The sequence below is a fragment of the Ipomoea nil genome, unplaced genomic scaffold, assembly GCF_001879475.1.
Source record: "Ipomoea nil cultivar Tokyo-kokei standard unplaced genomic scaffold, Asagao_1.1 scaffold0233, whole genome shotgun sequence".
Lineage (NCBI taxonomy): Eukaryota > Viridiplantae > Streptophyta > Magnoliopsida > Solanales > Convolvulaceae > Ipomoea > Ipomoea nil.
The window spans coordinates 297,421-318,679 of NW_017616661.1; the positions used below are offsets into that span (position 1 = coordinate 297,421).

Genomic DNA, 21,259 nt, shown 5'->3' on the forward strand with positions numbered 1-21,259 from the left:
ACTTTTATAGAGTTCTACAAAATTTTTAAAAATTTGAACGATTCTATGAAAGTCAATAAAAATTTATTAAAATCTATCATTTTAAAAGTTTGTAAAAGTTACCCAAAGTCATGATGGAATACATCCCCTAAGTTGGGTATTAACTCTTTTTTTAGTACGAGTCTGTTACAATGCAGTATCTGTTCATAACTCTTTAATGTACCAATAAATTATTTATTGCTTCATTCACTCTTTTATATAATTACTAGTTTTTTACGCGCATTGCGCGATTGGGATAATGTCCAATGTTTTTCTTAAATAATTATTTTAAAGTATATCAAGGCAAGACTATATTGTAATTGTTCATGCATAGATAATTGAATGTTGAATTTGCATATTTAAATTGGTAATTCTAAATTTACAAATTCAAGATAATATAGTCAAGATTGATTATAATTGTCAATAAAATAATTGTATGGGTATGGTTGAAACCAAATACGGGACATAGAGCCGTCAAAATGGGCTTAGCCCGCCGGGCTTTCGGCTAGTGTTTTAAAATTCAATTTTAAAAACGGGCTTTCTTGCCCACACCCGCCTAGCTCGCGCGCCCGCCAGCCCCCCCCCCCACCCCACCCACCCTTTTTTTTTCTTTTTTTTTATTAAGTCTAAATCCTAAATTCCTAATCCTAAAATAAAACAAAACTGAAACTAAATAATGCTATTGGTAAGTTATTATGTTTGTTTACAAAATAATGAAATATTTGATTATATTTTAGTTAGTTGATATTTTGGTGTATTGTAATTATTTGACTAAATTTCAGTTATGTTTACAAAATATGAACATGTACTTAATTAGTTATGTTTTTTTACTTTTCTGGAGTTTGAACTTTGAATGTTAAGTTTATGAACTTATGCAGTATGGTGTATCGACTAATTAGACTGAATGGACTTTATGCTATCATTGTTGTCATGATGTGATGAACTAATTTGTGTTATTTACTTATTTTTAATGATTTGAGAACTTTTTACAAGTATATATAATGTATATTATAAACTTATAATATATTTCAATATTTACCAAGTGGCTTGTGGTCCACTGGTATCGGATTGCTCCCCTATGTGGGAGGTTTAGGTTTTGAGTCTCGTTGTAGGCATAGATTGTATGGGTATCCCCCTTCCTTTGTAAAAAAAAAATATTTCAATATTTGAGTAGTTGATTTTAGATTTATTACGTAAGTGATGGATAAGTGTTTTAAGTAGATAACAATTAAGTTATTAACATAAACACATTAGAGTTTAGACTTTAGGGACACATGGTAAATAAATACTAAAAAAAAAAAAAAAACGGGCGGGCTTTGGCGGGGACCCGCAGGCCTAAGGGGGGCAGGGTGGGCTGTGGCTACCTAGGCCCGTTTTTAAAACGGGCTTTTTAGCCCGCCCCGCCAAAAGGCGGGCTTTGGCGGGCCCCGCCCCGCCAGCTCTAACGGGACATAAGGGAGAGCAAATAAAAATTAAAGCATAAAATATTAAATATATACTAATATTGTTTGAGGAGATTCCGACATTAGGATTTGTGGTTAGAGTTCTATTAAGACTTTAATATTAGAATTAGATTAATGTTGTAGTTATAATTCTATATTAGACTTTAATATTAGAATTAGAATAATGGTGAATTAACGGTACTTAATGGAACCCGGATTGGACTTCCATTTGGAAGGTTGTGAGTTCGAGCCTCAATAGAGGTGTTATTAGCTCTTTGTGTTTCAGTAGGGTTGAGAGAGATCAATATTGACGTTACTGAATTGTCCCTTTATTTAACACCAATTTGACGGAATAACAAATGGAGGACTAAATTGAGCGAAACACAAAAGTCTGGGATGATATTAGGTCACCAAAGTCGTTTAGGACGAAATTGAGAAAAACCACTATAGTCGAGGACGATTTTGGGTATTAACTCATCAAAATTCTAAAGAAAGTATTTTAGTTATTCAACAGTTTGAAGCAACAATTTGTTCTAAACCACTGAAAATACAAACATTGCAATTTACAATATTTTCACTTAGCGTTTTTTAGAATGATTTCCACAAAACACATTTATATATATTTTTTTAAAATAATTATTAAAACAATTATTATTATTATTATTATTATTATTATTATTATTATTATTATTATTATTATTATTATTATTATTATTATTATTATTATTATTATTATTATTATTATTATTATTATACCCTTAGGTCATTTTAAATGTTAATTTAAACAGTTAATTTTTTCAAATATTTTTTTACCAACCGTTGATATAATTCGCTGGTCAAATCCGCTAACGCTAACCGCTAACTGTTGATTGTCAAACAAGGACATTGCGAGGTAGTTTCTCACTTCAATTTGTTGTGTGATTTGAATACTCTTTTTGTCAACAAATCCCTCAAGTAGTTAATATGATTGACTTTATTAATTTAAAATTTTTAAATTTTTCATGGTATTAATAAAATACTTGGTAAAAAAATATATAGCATTATTTTGGAGTTAATAACCAAAATAATCCATCGACTATGTCATAATTACCAATTTAGTCCTCGACTATTATTCTTACTCAATTAAGTCCTCAACTATGCAATATTTACCTAATTTAGTCTTCCGTTAATTTATCCGTTAGTTGGCTGTTAATAATGAGGGCAAAATTGTCATTTTATTACTTCCTCCCATCTCCTTCCTCACGCCACATTATACTACTATATACACATGCCATGGCTGTTTTACTTCCGGATCATGCGACGACTTCTGTTCTATAGACGTCCCATTTCCACAGATACTTTCATGGAGACCATAATCCCAAATCTACTAAGCTCCCTCTCCCTAACTCTCAAACAGTCCAAACACTTTCTCCCCTTGCCGGCAAACTGGTTTCCCCTTCCGATTGTAGTGCCATGCGGGAGCTCCGGTACGTGCCCGAAGACTCTGTTTCTGTCACATTCATGGAGTCCGGTGGCAACTTCGATTCACTCACGGGCTATCATCCACTTGACGTGAATGATTTTTATCGTAGCTAAATTACGAGAGCCAAAATATACCGCCGGTGGGGAGATAGTATTCCCCGTTTTAGCTGTTTAAGTTACACTTTTTCCGGGCTTTGGGATATGTATTGGCACCACCCACCACCACATTGTTGGAGATGGAAACGCCATGGCTACGCTCCATTACGGAGTGGTTGAGTGTGTGCGGTGTTTGCTCATGTGGACGCCCAAAGCCTGGCCTCTTAACTCCAACCCGCAAACAGTGCACACATGTTTCTTCTCACTTAGGTAACCACCGAGCATCCTCGGTGTGGCTAGCCTTGTGGCCGCCTAGAGCTTGGACGGAGTGGAGCTTTTTCCGGCAAGTCTTGCACTCTTAAACCCGACCCCGACATCGCTATCTGTTCCTCGTCCATACGAGATATCAACATCAGACAATTCGCCATGGCTAAGCTCTCCACATCATCGTCTCTGTTGCTCCTCTTTAGCACCACCATCTCAACAGCAACTGTTCTATTCTATTCTCTATCAAGTCAAGTGTTAATAATCCGGCCAATATGAAATTAAACCCAAGCCAACTGTGAACTTCAACTTGAATTTATGCAATAATAATACGAGCTGAGCGTTCACAAATATATATATATATATATATATATATATATATATATATATATATATATATATATATATATATATATATATATATATATATATATATATATATATATATATATATATATTATATATATATTGATGGATTATATGAACCCGGGGGTCCGGATTATACAACCCGAATATATGTTGAATACGAAGAACGGATAATAAAACGGTAAATATTGTATTAATTGAATATAAAATGCTATTACAGAGGTTCGGGATGTGTAATAACAAGACAAATGCTGTAGGAAAAGTACGAGATGCCTCATTAGGACACCGGGGGGTGTTTATATACCCCACGGCTACTACGGGCCCTGGGCCCGCGGGAGGAGCCGCGGTCTGCGCCGCGGGACTCGCTCCACGCGAGGACCCGGCCACTGGCCGAGCACGGAGCTCGGCCAGTGGGCCGAGCCCACGTGGCCGAGCCCAAGGGGCTCGGCCGAGCTCGGGGAGGTCGGCCCACGCCGACCCCCCACTGGGCCGACCCCGGGGTGGTTCGTCCTGCTCCGGGGTCCGACCAGGTTTGTATCGCGTTGCTCCGCTCCGGCTCCGTGATTATTCCATCATATATATATATATATATATATATATATATATATATATATATATATATATATATATATATATATGCAGACCACATATCAGATCGATATATATTTGTGTACCACTCTTTTGTCGTTCCCTCTTTTTCTCAACATCACTGGTGCGCAGAAATTCTGGTGTATACAGTATAATATGGCAGCGCGAGAGAGGAGATGGAAGAAAGTGGTAAAATGACAATTTTACCCTCATTATTGACAGTCAACTAACAGATAAATTAACGGAGGACTAAATTAGGTAAATATTACATAGTTGAGGACTTAATTGAGTAAGAATGATAGTCGAGGACCAAATTGGTAATTACGACATAGTCGATGGACCATTTTGGTTATTAACTCTTTATATTTTGTATTATAACTTTGATATTTAATTAAAAAATAGTGCACAAAAAAGATAATAGACAATGTAGTGAATATAATCAATTGATGAATTTGAATGTAAAGAATTTTTACATTGGAGAAAAATAAAGACAATATAACTTTAGGATGGGGTTCGAACCTAAGACCTTTCTTATTGAAATGAAATCAATGAGTACATTAACGGTGAACTAACAGAAATTAACGGAAAATATAATATTTAACGGAAAAGTTAACGGATAATCATATTCATTAAGGATACATTAGGAAATCTCAAGAAAAAATTAAAATCTGATCAATTTGAGCCATTCATTTGATTACAAAATTTGACCGCCATTTTTTCTACCGATTATAGGCCTAACTCTCTTGGGCTCTTATTAGTATAGTAGATTATGAGTGTGTTAGGTTTATGGGTTTACACACTAGGAATGAGAATCAAAATCATAGTTACTATTTGGTTGACAACGTATAGTACTTTTTAAAACACAACTATGTAATTTGGATTACCCCTTCAATTAAAAATTTTCATTCCCTAATTAGAAAAAGGTTTCATTCCATCTTATCAGTAATATAATTTTTAGATTTTTATTTTGATTTTTTTTGTTCATGCATATTAGTGCTTTGGATATTATGATCAATTGTTTTGATTTATGATTTTTGTATTTTTAAAACCTTTATTCCCACTATACATCTCCATTTACTTTTTCATCCATCCGCACTCCCATGATAAACTACACTTTCACATTCCTTGAAGGTGGAATGCAAAATCCACTTCGAATTCCATCACTTCTGCTGCAAACAGTTCACGTTGTTGCTTGGAAGTGAGAGCGTGGAGGTCGTCGGAGTCTCCGGTTGCTGCTGCTCGTATGATCGATCAAATATATCCTTATTTGTTCCTCCAAACCATATTCTTTTGCAATTAGAATTTAGATTTTGAGCATTATTGCGTGCCCTAGTGATGTACCCATGGAATACTCTGGCAACCCTTTTTCTGTCGGCGTACATATGCGAATCATTGATGGCATAGTCGTAGCCGTAGCCTATTTCGTAATGGGAAGATCACTCGTGCTGATAATACGTGTTGTAAATTAAAACATAATCTCGCGTGGTTCCTGTGAAATTGTAGATAGGCTCAAACCAGTATAGCGAAAAGGAAGAATGGTAGAAAAAGAACAAAATTGAAAGCAGAACCTCCACCGCCATATTCATTAACTAGTAGTTGCACCCGTGCGGTGCACGGCAATATGTATACATATTATAATATATAGTATAATTGTTAAAAATAATTGGATAGTCAACTATTTAAAATTTATTAGACATTATTGAATACTTCTTTGTATACGACATTTGTAGTCGTATTTTTAGATTTTACATTTTCATCACAAATAAGAATTTTTAATCCCTTAGGATTACTAACTCTTGACACTGTTACATACATTTGACCATGATTAAAAACCGGCCTCTTCAAAAATAGACCCACGTTGGATAGTGTCTGCCCCTAGCTTTTATTTATTGTCATTGCATATGACAACATCAGTGGAAATTGCTTTCTTTGGAACTTAAAAGGCAATCTTGGATCAGAAAGTGTTAAGGACATCCTTGGAATTAAGACCTTTGTACCCGCACTTTCCCCGCATAGTATTTGAGCTTCTAAAACATGATCTGCCAACTTTGAAATGATCATTCTTGTACCATTGCACAACCCCAGTGAGTGATCAATATTCCTCAAAAGCATAACTGGTGAGCCAACTTTTAGAGTCAATGAGTGATTTGGAACACCTGAACACCGTAATCCATTTTAAAATTCCGGAGTGTGCAGATCAGCAAACATGTCAACATTTGAATCAGATTTACAAACCGAATCACAACTAAGATACGTCTTTCCTTCGGCATTATTATAGTCATTCATGTATTCATTTACTGCATCCACAATATCCAAAGTTGGTGCCAAAATAGCACGATATTTTAGATATTGAATATCACTGTGGCCACTGCGGAACATAGGGAATATGCAATCAACAATTGTAGAAATTGGATCCTCAATACACGGTAACACAAATTCTTCAGGAATATTTATCTCACATTCTCCATGCAAAGAATCACCAATTGTTCCATCACCTATATTAGCAATCCACTTTGCAAATTCTTCAATCTCTTGAACTTCAGTATCTGATTGCAATGACCTAAGCCTGAGATTCTTCGTTAGCCTAAATACTTTACAGCTTCTCCAAAGATATGATGCATTTATACTTGCTCCCACAATATCTTGCCTCGTGCCCTTTGGAATGACTGGTAGAATCTGTCTGAAATCTCCACCTAACACCACGGTTTTCCCACCAAAAGTCATATCCAAGCTTTTTGGATTTTTGGTATGCATGATATCTCTCATGGTACGGTCCAAAGCTTCAAAGAAAAATTTATGCATCATCAGTACCTCATCCCAAATGATCAACTTACTTTGCATGATCAACTGTGCCAAATGACTACTTTGGCTGATATTGCAAGTTGAATCTTCATTAACAGCTATTGGTATTGCAAATCTTGAATGTGCAGTTCTTCCTCCTGGTAGTAGAAGAGAAGCTATGCCACTTGATGCCACGTTTAAGACTATCTCACCCTTTGACCTTAAAGCATAAGACAATGCTCTCCATAAGAATGTTTTTCCCGTTCCACCGTATCCATAAACAAAAAATAGGCCTCCCAGATTATTCTCAGCATCTTGCAATACATTGTCATATATAGCCCTTTGCTCTTCGGTTAGTTGTTGCACCAAATTATCATTCTCTTCCCTCATGACATTAATATCATATGCTAATTCCTCTTGTATCAACCAATTGGTAGTTCTAGCATGATTCTCTAAATCCGGTACTAGCATCGACTGAAAGTCTTTCAAACTCTTTCCCATAGCAGAAAGCATTATTTCTATCTCCCTAAATGCGAAATTCTTTTTCTCATCTTCAGATAAAATCAAATCTGTGATAGTATTATTAATCGCATATTATAAATATGTGTATAAAAATAATTTGTACAACATGAAACTACAGAAACAAAATATTACCTGTAATTCCCAATTGTTCTCAAATCTTGAATTGTGCATCCTCAGACAAATAGTTCCACGCAGCTTCCCACACAACTTCTGGTTTTGCCATTGAGTTTGACATTAAGAGAGTGACAAAAAATCTTCTCAAATTTACACATGTCGCCCATTGACTTGCTTCTTCTATAGCATGAACATATTCGTTGTCGTCATTTACTAATCCTCTTGCAGAACAAGCGTCTCTAAAAGATTCGTATTGCACACCATATACTTTTTTGATATCCAAATAACTTGTTGGCCCTTTCACTTTATTCAAAAGACATCTCAAATAAAATATCTCCCCTGTACTAGGTGGCACATTGAAAACTCTACCTATTGCAAATCCTCTTTTCCTTGGCTGCCATTTCCTAACATTTTTCTTCCATACAAATTTAGTTGGCATTTCAGCATATGTTAGTTCTCTGGCAGCAGGGTAGGTTTTATTTGCCTCAAACCATTCTAAGAACATGCTTTGTAAGATTGTTGGATGGCTTATAATGTTATCAACTGGATCATCATCTGCGAATACAACACTTTGTTGATTTGGCAAGTGAAAGCTCAATCGTTCAACGGAAGGTGTCCTTAACTGTATATCAAATCCAAATAATCGCCAAGATGCTTCACACAGTGAAATGTACCGACAATCATAGAACATACTTATTTCATCAATAACTTTCGGACAATCTTCATTTATGTTGGTTTTGTAAAACTTTGATGTCTCCCTGTCGTACCCCTTGTTGACGTACTTGAACAAATACTTGATTGAACGGGATTGATTACACCATTCTACATTAATATGAGCCATATACTTCAACAACAAATGTCTATTGTGTGGTACTACGTATCTATTATCCAACTGAATACCATTGCGCATCACAAAACGACCATTGTCTCGTCTGCGATATATAGGATAACCATCTTCATCCACAGTTGAGCAATTAACAAACTTCTTGGGAAAGGTTTTAGTACATTTACCATTCGCCATACATGGAGAAGTCAACCGTGCTCTCCCGCAAGGACCATGCATCATAAACTCCTCAACTACTTTGAAGTATTCTGGATCAGTTTCTTGATCAGGTAACTCAGCTGAAATAATGTTGTCCAGATTTACCCCACTTTGTGCTCGATTGTTTTTATCCAGAAACAAAAGTATATGAGCATGCGGTAGGCCTCTTTTTTGAAACTCTATGGTATAGATCACTGTTAACATTGAAAAAGATAACACATTTTAGAATAGAGCAAATTATGTTAACCTTTTTAGGGTGTAAAAATGCATCATTAAAATAGTGGCTTTTTATTTACGTACCTCCAATGACTGGCCCAAATAACTTGTTCTTCTGGCATTCTGATAGTAGGGTGTCCAACTTCAGTTTGAATATTCTACATATTATGTCAGGACGATCTTCTGGTTTTAATTTTCTGTCATTCAAGAAGTGTTGTACCTCAGGCCACTTGGGGTTGCAGGTGAATGTGATGAACAAATCTAGATATCCAACCCATCGACAGATCGCCATGGCATCCTGGTAATTTTGTATCATGTATCTAGCACCACCCGTAAAACTCGAAGGAAATATTATTCATTTTCCTTGAGTAGTGGGGTCAAGTTCACCACACGTTAATGCATCATTCAAGCAATTATATGATTCACACCTCAAACTTTTCTGATGTGTCCTTATATATATCAACCTTCCGGACTCAACCATTATATACGCATCAACCAGAAATTGTTGGAACAACCTTTTTGCATGCAATAAAGTTGATACCTCTGAGATTCTAAACTGGATACGGTATGAAAAATATTCTCTAGGGCTTATCCTTTGACGTCCACCAGTTGTGTTGCATTTTAATGTTGAGAATTGAATGTCCTCCCTATAACTGTCCTCACATAAGGAAACAACAAAGGGTATTGCATTGGCAAGTAAGATGGATTTAATTCACTAATTCTTTGCAATAGGCCGCTCTTTGTTTCCAACAAAATGTCGCGTTCTCCAATATTGGTATCAATATCACCAACAATCAACGCAGCTACTTCTGAAACCTGTGGCAAATTGTATGTTCTTGCATCCTTTGATCTCTTTCCCAGCAATTTTATTTTAACCTCGGCCAGGGGATTCTTTTCCAGTTCATCTCTTGCCATACGAAAAGTTTTGACCAACACATTCTTGTCATCCAAAACTTCTTGAATAGCATTAACAATTTCCACATGAATGTCATTTTGCTTACCATCTTGCCTAAAAAGCGAATAGGTACATAATCAGAACATGCTCTCAAATTAATAAAAATTTTAATTTTTCATAAAAGATCGTAATAAAATTATAAACAATTACCTTACAGAATTGACACGGTTGCCCAGTTCGTTATTGGTATCATAGATATACAACTGTGCGAAATGCGGTTTATTTCTGTCTACCGGCAAGAGACTATCAATGTAGTGGAAGTTTTATCCATTGATACGAAATATTGGTGGACCACCGGTTATGTTCACGGATCGATCTATTTTACCACCCATCGACGTGAAGCAGAACATACTATTGTAGGTTCTAATGTTGTGCAGAAAGTGTTTTGTTTTTTCTCCTTCTCCAAAAAAAGATCATATATCACTGGTGGTGGAATCATCATTTGTGGCAGTTGAATCTTACCATTGTTGCAACACAAGTTATATTTTGGTTGGCCGTGGTTATCTGTTTTGTGTGTCCTTTCTTCGTACCAAAAAAGCGCCCCACAATGTTGACATGTGACAGTTGCATCACCAAGATCTTTGCATTCAACTAAATTGAAAATTTCAAACAAATTATTTTCATTACAAAAATTGAAGTAGAAGAACTATTAATATTATACATGCTAGTGTTGTAAGCAATCGTCTCTGCAACTTTAGACGTATCTGGTTCTTCAGCAATTGATTGGTTCAAATTTGAGATTCCCGCTGTTGCCTGACTTACTAATGTAGCCTGGTTGTTGCTAGATGACTGACCATTTGCATTGACCCTCATATATTTTTGTGTAAGCAGTGAGAATCCTACGTATTATATAGCATATTAGTTCCAACAAATAAGAAGCCGTTTGTACTTAAGAAGTCAATATGACTCAAAATCTATCGTTACACGAATAAAAATTTGGACAATACGTTAGTTAAATACGAAATGTACCCGCATCCTCTTCAACGGTTTTTGAAATTAGCTTAGTATTGGAAACTTCTTCAAAATCTTTAAACAAATCGCGATTGATCACATTATGATCGACAACAGATTTACCCTTATCAATGCATGTCCTTTTGTTCCACTGTGTGGTACCTAATAAATTTTTACTTTAGAACATAGTTTGCATAAAAGTAAAGTTTTTTTTATTCCAATTAAATCATATAAATAATACTTACCATTTGAAATATCCTGTAGCTGTGGTCTTGGCTTCTCAGACAGTTTGTGTGTACCTTTTTATATGACATATGTAACAATTATAATGACTACTGTTTGAAATTTGTAACTTGAATAATAACAATTAATGCACTGTGTGCTACCTAAATTAAAAGTAGTTAATAATTGGCATTAAATAGAAAAATGTCAAATGACTTATTTAGCTCAATTTAAAATATCTTACTATTGGATATATCGTGTAGAGGTTCTCTTGTAATTTTTGACAGACCTAAGTTACCTTTTACATTATATTTACAAAATTTCAATAATGTTATTTGAATAGGTTATTATATATGCAAAAATCATACAGTTAAATAAGGATTAATATGTAAACTAAATAATAGAACTAACCAGAAGATATTTGCGCTTGTTCCAGTAGCTAAAAAGGGGATTCTTCCTCCTAATAAAAACTTTCTACATTTATTTTGGCTTGTCGTATATTCCATGTTACGGCTACTTATATGTATACTCAAAGAGTCGTGTTTAACTGCAAATAACATACAATGTTACAAAAAGGTTGTAAATAGTGAATTGTACATAACGAAATGCGCGCACACACACACACACACACACACACACACACACATATATATATATATATATATATATATATATATATATATATATATATATATATATATATATATATATATATATATATATATATATATATATAAGACTGTAGCCATTTACCGGTCGTAACAACACTTTTTGGTGTATCATTTGAATTAGAAGACCATAGTGGTGTGCATCTCGTGGATGAATTAGTTTAATTTTCTTTCCCAATAGCATCGTTATTGTTTGCAAAGGTTGAATTTTCAACATTTTCTGCAAACAAAAGAATAAATAATTATAAAAACCAAAAATGTAATTTCTTAGGTAATTACATAATTATATATATATTTTTCCTAAAAAAGGGAACACAAAAACTCAAAGCAATCGATTATTATGATAGATATGTTCATACAATAATAATGTTTTACAGTATGTTTTGAAAATATTTCTTCACATAATTATAACAAATTATAATTTGATATGAGATTTAAACATAATTAGCCCAACAATAGTAATATATTATTGTTTATTAGGAAGGCCCAAATAACCAATGCCATTTTATAAGCCAAACCCGGCCCATGATCCAGAAGGAGCGGATAGAAGTGATTAGGGTATGTGCCTGTGTATATCCGTCACGGTCCCTCTCGAACATTGTAGATAGAACGTTGTTCTCTCACTCTCTTTCTCTCGAGCATTCTTCTATCTCATCTTCTTACCTCCTCTCATACTCTCTACTACTCTGTGCTTTCCATAACGATTTTAGTCTCTTCATGTCTAGGGTTGGTGATAACTACTGATTGCCTCCGATCATGGTTGTGTACTGAAACCCTAGTTGAGGTCTGCAGATCGGTGGAATTACAGTTATTGGGTCTAGGGTTTTCCGTCTCCGATCTTTATTTTTACTTAAAATTTCCAGCGCCTAACGTTTACTGAAGATGTAGATGGAGATTCTAGCCCTGATCCACGAAATCGTCTCTAAGATAAATCCAGTAACAATTTTTTTTTTTTATTTTTTGTTTATAAATTCGTATGTTATTCTATGCGAAACTTGAAAAAGCTGCTATTTATTCATATATTCGAAGTTTGAATTTAGGTTTTATCTGATTCCTTACGGCTTGCATTTCAGGTAGGGTTTTCATATCTACTGGAGGTGTTCATCACATTAGTTAGACATTGAATGACGGATTGACGGCCTGCTTCATTTTTCAGATAAGTACAATTCTTTAATATATGTTATCTAAATTCGTATGTTAGCATAGTATAAAAATTGTAACTGTTTTTGTGTATAAAAACCAAAATTTTCATTGGTGCAATTTTGATATCCATATCTCTAGTATACAGATGATTAGCCCAGCATGACACAATAGAGGTAAATATCATAAGATAATGTGTGCACTTAAGTCAAAGCATTTAGGTAAGCTTTAAATCAAAGTTTTTATATTGTAAACCATACCTTTGTTGTCGATTTTGTGCTTCCTTTTGCTGCCTATTATTGTAGAAGAAAGTATTTTCCTCATTGAAATGTTTTTTTTTTTGTATGTTCCAATTTTGATTTGTGATTGTAGTTGTAGTATGATAGATTTTCTGCCCTTATTGAAAGCTTTATTGTGTATTTAGCATTAATTTTTGGACATGCACCACAATGATTATGACTCTTCAGTTTTTTGTTGGGAAAACTACAATGCCATTTACTTTTCCTGTAATTGAATAGACATGTTCCCCCTTTTATTTTGTATATACTTTTTTCATTGGTTACTAATAGTGTTTGTTAGGCTTTGGCAAATGATGAATCTGTATTTCTGATGCCCATAGTTAATAACTACAATAGGTTGTTTTGTAGGTAGATTTGTGTGAAAAATCAGAATGGCATATACTTTATCTTTATACATTTGTTAGAAATGCTTATTTACCACTTTCCTAGTAATCAGGAATCTTAAATTTTTTTGACCTTTATTTGTTTCCACAACAGTTGAATACATCTTACGTGATGATCTGTGGCAGTCTGGGACGATTCTTAGCTTTCTAAGTTTAATTTTAGATTAGATTATATATTATGTAATGCAGGTGATGAAATGATGTTTCTGATCCCAAAAAAACAATGATATTATTCAAGTGTTTATTTTTTCGTTTTGTAATGTCATCAACAATAAGTCGCAAAAATTTCAATTACATTTACCAAGTCAATTTGTTTTGACTTTCAATTTTTGACTCTGTAATTAATGTTTATTTAAAGGTCTATAATCTATCAGTATATACTTATGTAAAATAATTTTACTTCTATTTGTCGTGATTTCTATGTTTATGGTTTATTAGAGTTAGGTCTGAATTTGACTTTAGAAATTGTAATTACATTCTAAATTTACCAAGTCAATTTACTTTTTTTTTTCTTGGACCGTGTAAGTAATGTTTTTTTAAAGGTCTAGAATCTATCACTATATACACATTGTTAAGAATCTGTACAATCTGTAAGAATGTTTATAGTTTTTATTTGTTTTTGTGGCAAATTATGGTTTAATTTAGTTAGGTATCAAATTCAACACAGAAATTGTAAATACATTTTCAATTGACCAAGTCAATTTTAATTTTTAAGTAATGTTCATTTAAAGGTGTAGAATATAGGACTATCTACTTATACTCTGATCAATCTATTATTTTGGTTAGAATTTTGTCCTTAAAACACATCACTTAAACACAGAAATTGAATGTTCAATTTATTTTATATGTTACTTTTTTTTAATTAAATCATTGCTGTGTTTGCTTGATTAAATGTTATCTGTGCAGTATTAATTGTTGGTCCTAAAAGAGATAAGGTAAAAGTCTAGAGGGGGGAGGGGGGAGGGGGGAGGAGGGGGGGGGGGGTGAATAGACTTTTAAACTTTTTAGCACAGTACAACAATTGCTAAGGCAACAGAGAAACCAAGACTCTTAACTAAATTGTTAAAGTTCGGTGCACATCGGAAATAATAAACGGTACGGTGTGTGTGTATTTGTGTCAAGATTATTCTCGTGAGAAGCAAGCAAGAGCAGTAAGTAAAGAAAGCGGTAAAGAACACGAGGCAATTTATAGTGGTTCGGAGGTGGTGTAATCCTCCTACTCCACTTGCTCTTATCTCTAAGAGCAATTCACTATATCCACCACTTCTTGGTTCCAAGATACAATGAATTCTGTGATCTAGTGTTTTGATCACCAAACCCACACTAATCACGCCCAGTGCCACCAACACTGCTGCTTCGGGTTTCACGTCGTCGCGCGCTACTTTCCCAGGATTTCACGACTCCGCGTTACTTTCCCCCCGTCTTCTACGCTCCGGTAGAAACACTCCTTCCGTGATCTAGTGCTTTGATCACAAAGCCCGCACTAATCACGCCCAATGTCTCCGACACTGCTGCTTCGGATCTCACAACTCCGTGTGACAATCCAGGATTTCACAACTCCGTGTTACTTTCCTCCTTTCTCTTGTTTTGCTCCAAAACAAATTTGCCTTGCTTCCAACTTTGAGACTCTGTAGTTGATCTTCAATGGTGCGCTGAGTCTCTTCGTAGTTGATGAAGATTCTAACACTCTTGGATATTTCTTTTGTAAGCTCTGTATCACTCTGAGTGTTTATCTCACTAAGAATATATCAATTTAAGCTCTTGAGATGGAAAGCTCTTTTGAATTTCATATGCTCTGTTTAGCTCTGTTCTTTGCTCTTTGTATTCTTGCTTCTGCTTTCCACTGCTTCAATCTTCATCCTTTTATAGCTGGTGATGAGAATCTGTCCGTTGGAAATAAACGTTCTCATTTTTGAATTTCTTGTAGCTGTATAGCCTTTTCAAAAGATAAGATAACGTTGCAGATACGTCAGAGATTCTCTGCAAGTTGAGCTTCAAGTTTTCGCAAAAATGACATCCCAAAAACTTCATCTGGTGTAGATCACGCCTCTTGGGATTTCTATCTTCAAAAATATAATCTCCAATTTAATCCCTTGCCTCTTGGGATTTCTATCTTCAAAAATATAATCTCCAATTTAATCCCATCCCAAAAACTTCATCTGGTGTAGATCACGCCTCTTGGGATTTCTATCTTCAAAAATATAATCTCCAATTTAATCCCTTGCCTCTTGGGATTTCTATCTTCAAAAATATAATCTCCAATTTAATCCCTTACTAGTTGGGTTTGTTTACTGCTTCCAGACTTCATCTTCTTAATTGACTTCGGAAATCTCTTCCCATGTAAACTTCATCCCTTACTGTATTTGGAAGTGAAATCTCTTCCCTTCTTGATCCCTTGCATCCCAATTTCATTTTTTAGATTCTCTTCAATTTGAAAATCTCATCCTATAGTCAACTTGATGGATTCAAACCTGTGACCTTGTGTATAATATTTCAAGCTTCTACCAACTCGTCCGTACAACCTTTTAGTCATTATCTTGTTTCACTTGGTGTACTCCTTTCTTTCTTCAAGATAGCTTCATGCAAACTTCAAGTCACGTTCTTTCTTCTTCGGGATTTGTTGAGGGATTTCTTCTTGAATTTCTTTGAGAGATTTATTCTTAGGATGAAAGTCTTCATAACTTGTGTACACATCTTCATACGCATACATCTTCATCTTCTGTTTGCCATTTTCACTAGGCAAATTCTTGATTTTAGGCTTCATATCTTCTTCATCCATTTTCCTCAACTAATGAATTTATTTTTCCCTTTCTTGGTCTATGACTCGACTAGTCTAACCAAAATAAAATTGGGGTTCTACGATTTACAATTTGGCATATCAAAATCTATTACAATTTAATCCTAACAATGTTTCACTATTGTCATAAAGTTTAATTACATTTTAACTTGACCAAGTCAATTTTTAAATTTAAGTAATGTTGATTTAAAGGTCTAGAATGTAGGACTATCTATAAAGTGAATGTATATTTGATTACTTTAAATTTTAGTTTTTTTTTTAATTACATCATTGGTGTGTTTGATTGATTAAATATTATATGTGAAGTGTTACTGTTTTACTATTGTCAGAGGTTACTCTTTTTTGTTAGTTTGCTAATGATGATATTTAAACTGTGTGAGTTTTAAATTAAAATAGCAGTCTGTATACAGTGTAAATAATGAGTTTTATTACATTAGATAGAGTCTAATTTAAGTTACAAACTTAGTACTTGGATACACATTTAGCAGATGGCTATAATTTAAGAATTGAAAACCATTGTGTGGTACACTGCTTGACCGTGTTTGCTTTCTTAATTGATTGTGATTGTGTTTGTTTCCTTCTTGTCCTGCATACATTTTCATATATCTAACAATATAAACTAATAAATAGATATTTATGAATGTTTATAAAAAGAAATCATAGGTAAATAACAAAGGCAAAGTGTCTAATCATAGATTTAAACAAAATGAAACTGTTCAGCACAAACACAGTGAAATTGAGCAGGGCAAGTGATCAGTTTAAAAAGATAAAAAACCACACTAATGTGGTAATAGTCTGTAGTCTCCCCGATCTTAAAGTTTTTCCTGTTTAACCGCCACAGTTTTTCCCATCTTGCTAGAGGAGGAAAATTGGTCCAAAAGCGATCTCTTCACACCATTAGAATCTTCTGGTTCATTGTCTAGCCTTTGAGACTGTTGTATACTTAATGGACTGTTGACCTCATTGTCTCCATTAGAAGCTTCCTATATACTAAAATAAAGTTTAGTCTAAAACATGTCAAACATAGGATTAAAAATGTAAAAATTAATTTTACTTTAGTAACAATAACAACCTGATCTGATTCCTCCTCTTCTTCCTCGTCCTCATCTATTATTTTTGATATCAAATCTTTGTCTTGGTCTTCAATCAGTTTAGAACAGTATGCTGAGACTAAGGCTTAATCCCTTAGAACTCTCATAACAGTGTAGGCTGAATTAGCTCCCTTCATGAACTCCATTTTTAATGATATCTTAAATACCATTCTCATACCAACTAATGATTCCAATTCTTTTGGAATGTCAGAAACCTAAAATACACAAAATATCATACTTTTAAAAAAGACAAATACAAAAAGACTTTATATGTATGTGTTAAATTTAATAGTAATATAACTTTACCTTATTATACTTTGTGTACAAACTGTGTGCTGGGATACCAACTAATTCAGAACACTCCCTATCCCATAAAAGGAAGGGAGCATCTCCTAGACCTTTATCTAGAACAATAACTTTGACTCGATACCTGATCATGCCTTCTTTATATTTCTTATCACAAGTTGTACAAATCAGATCACCTGCTTGTTCATAAAGCTTTCTGTTACATCCTGGTGACATGCAAGAGATGTACATCCATCCAAAAGAACCTTCAATGGCCACAATTTCAGCAGGTACATATAATTCCCCATTTTACAATTTTTTTGAAATCACTTGGTTACTCTGTCTTATGTAATCTATCTTATTAAATCTATAATCAGTTTTGTGGACTGTATTCATGGTTTTTAGAACTATAGAGTCTAACCTGCTTCTTTTTCAACAGATCCGCTACTGTAGTTATAGTCAAAGCATTACTCGTAAAGTCATCAATTCCTGTTGATTGAGACAGCATTGTTGCAGTACTGATACTGCGTAAAGGACTGTTTGAAGCAGTTAACCTACAGGTAAAATTAATACACAGTTGTATAAATGTCTGATACAATAGTTTAGAAAATGTAGAGCGTAGATAAAACATAAAATTCAGGCACTTACTGAGACCTAAAATCAGCAAATTCCTGGTAAGATGCATTGAAATGAAGTTGGGTAGCATCATAGCAGCTAGTGATTCTGATTTCACCAATTAGCATGATAGATGTTAATGAACAATGAAAAACCTAGAAATACTGTAAAAGAATAATCTATCGTTATAACTTACCATTGACCACCTTTGCCCGACAAAGCTGAAGAACCAAAATTAGTAGTTCTTTAAGACCTGCATCATAGTATTGTAGCATGGTACCAACATGACTGTCCCACACAGTGCACTGTAAGGTATTTTCCCTATAGGCAAGTGTGTTAGAAAAAAATATAATCATTGGAAATATAGGAACAGATTTGTTTGTATGAAACTTACTCATTATCAGCCATTTTAAAGTCTAGTAGTTTGGCTGGTCTACCTCCTATGATTTTGTCAACAGGAGCATAGATCTCGACAACTCTGCCTATTAAATCTGTATAACTCGTGCCAAGGAGTATCATTTAGCTTCTTCCGTTTCAAATTTCATACAGGGTTTGCCCCCATATCGGTTGAAAGTGCCTACGAAGAGATGAGAGGCAGAGTTGTCCCACTGGGCGTGCCAATTTGTGAACAAAGAAAATTGAATATATATAATAATAATACTCAAAATTCTGGGTTACATGTCAAGTATCAATGTGGTGTGGGTACTGTAGACACTTAAATTTTGATAAATATTGATTATTTATCAATATTAGTATATTTGAATTTATGTATGGATAATATTGATATTATCTAATTTGTTAATTAGAAAATATCAAAAGAGTTTGAGTTTATCAAAACTCTTCTATCTTACAGCTATAAATAGGACATCTTATTTCTATGTAATCAGACATCCTAGGAAAAATCATGTAAACATTTAGAAATATATATTATTCAGAGATCACAATGAAAATGTGATCCTGAAAGTAAAAACCCCTCCTCCAATCCAATCATGCCTGTTGATCCAAATCTCCATTGAAGATCAAACAATTTGAACCCGGAGGCCCTTCAAGAAGAACAAGCTATATATACAAGCCCTTCTTTGAAGATCAAGCCACTTGAAACCCGGAGGCCCTTCAATGGTGGTGTGTTCAAGACATTAATTGAAGAATCAGAGGATCATCCAGAGACTTGTACCTGTAAACACAAAAAAGTAAACGTTGTATATATTCACAAAATTCTTGTGTACAGCGTGTGTATAATTCAATGCAGGTACAAAATCTCTATCTAGTCCTCTCATTCTTCACTGACGTTATCTATGGAAGTGCCTCCGGGATTCAAATAGCGTAGCCTTCGGTATTTAAGTGGCGCGTGCCTCCGGGATTTAAGTGGCGTAGCTTCCGGGATTCAATCGGCGTGCCTCCGGGATTCAAGTGGCGTAGCTTCCGGGATTCAATCGGCGTGACTTCCAACAACGAGCGTCAATAATTTAGAAGTAATCAACCCTGCAAAGTTTCAAAACACATGCAACGGATTCAAGCTGCCTTAAGGTCCTCAAATGCCTTCAAAAGACTTCAAGATCTTCGAGACAATCAATTCTACAAAGCTCCAAAGTACATGCAATGGATTCAAATTTCCTGCAAAATCAACAAAAATGTCTTCAAATCTTCAAGCGTTCTTCAATGCCTTCAAGCTCTTCAAATGCTCTCAATTCCTCAAGCCTTCAAGTTGTTCAATTCCTTCAAGCTCTAAGCTTTCAAGTTCTTCAAGCTTTCAAGTGTGTTTTGGAATGAAAACGAAGGCCCTATTTATACTAAAAGCTTAACCAAAATTCCTCAACCAACCCCCCTTTTTAGTTAACTAATTAATTAATTAATTAATTAGGAAAATGAACCTTGTCCAAGATTAAGTCCAGGTTCATTATTGTATAATCTAATTCAAATTCAAATTAAATTATAATTATCTAATTCAAATATAATAAAATTAATATTATATTTAAGTTATAATTATAATTTAAATTCAAATATGAAGTGGGTTTGGGCCAACTAATCTCTTAATTCAATAGCCCAAAATCAAATTTAATTGGACTCACTAAATTAATTTAATTATTATGACCTAATCAAATTGATCCAATAATCAATCTCAACACCGGCCCAATAATTATTTTGTCTGTCCATTTATCGAGTTCAAATTTTCGGTGTCTACAAATTGCCCCCTCGAGAACTGCCGGGACATGCCGCTTAATGTGGTTGGAGCGAGGAGGTCTTGAAACTTAACAAACGGTTCTTTGAATTCATCATGGGTGCATCTAAACTCCATGAACCCAAATGTTTAAAGCATTGTGCAATAGAATGCAATGCAACAAACATTGGTGAAAGTGATGGAACTCCTAATGGTGATTTTGAAGGGGAAAATTTAATTGTCTATAGAGATGGTGCTCCACAAGAGAAGTCAGCCATTATGCATCCAGAAATTAGACCACATGGTACCAGGCCAGTAGCTATTTATTTATCCTTCCCAAAAAAACCCAACAGCTACTGCACTGCAACACTCTCAGCTTTCTCCCATGAGTAGTATATCATCATTATACTAGCAGCTCCAATGAATAGCTCTTTATTTATCCTTCCCAAAAAAACCAACAGCTACTGCACTGCAACACTCTCAGCTTTCTCCCATTGAAACTTTTCAATGAATCAGGAAACCCCACAATTTCTGCTTAACATAACATAACTGCATTACCAAGCCATTTTAATAACATATGCCTAGATTTTAAATGAGCCCAAAACTTATTAACATAAAGTTGGTGTAATGCGTCTTGACTTCAAGCCCAAAATCATGTTAATCCATTTAAAATTTTATGCCCATCAACAGTCAAACTTCTCTTCAACACTGAAATTTACCTCCTGCGGGACTTTAGCAACAAACGAATCCCCCACCGCACAAGCTTAATCATACTCTTATTCGGA

General features: G+C 34.5%; 2 protein-coding genes and 1 long non-coding RNA gene across 3 annotated transcripts; all 3 read right to left on the reverse strand.

Moving 5' to 3' along the window:
- Positions 1-6,410: 6,410 nt before the first annotated feature.
- Positions 6,411-7,529, reverse strand: LOC109146534 (ATP-dependent DNA helicase PIF2-like). Its single transcript, XM_019294203.1, has one exon. It carries the CDS (start codon positions 7,527-7,529, stop codon positions 6,411-6,413), a length of 1,119 nt encoding a protein of 372 aa, XP_019149748.1.
- A 160-nt stretch (positions 7,530-7,689) lies between these two features.
- LOC109146546 lies at positions 7,690-9,202 on the reverse strand. The gene is made up of 2 exons (XM_019294213.1): positions 8,995-9,202; positions 7,690-8,888 (listed from the first exon to the last, which is right to left on the reverse strand). Exons 1-2 carry the CDS (start codon positions 9,200-9,202, stop codon positions 7,690-7,692), a joined length of 1,407 nt encoding a protein of 468 aa, XP_019149758.1.
- A 3,141-nt stretch (positions 9,203-12,343) lies between these two features.
- LOC109146717 lies at positions 12,344-20,350 on the reverse strand. The gene is made up of 3 exons (XR_002048481.1): positions 20,340-20,350; positions 15,875-15,881; positions 12,344-12,427 (listed from the first exon to the last, which is right to left on the reverse strand). It is a non-coding gene; the product is annotated as an uncharacterized LOC109146717 (long non-coding RNA).
- Between the last annotated feature and the right edge of the window lie 909 nt (positions 20,351-21,259).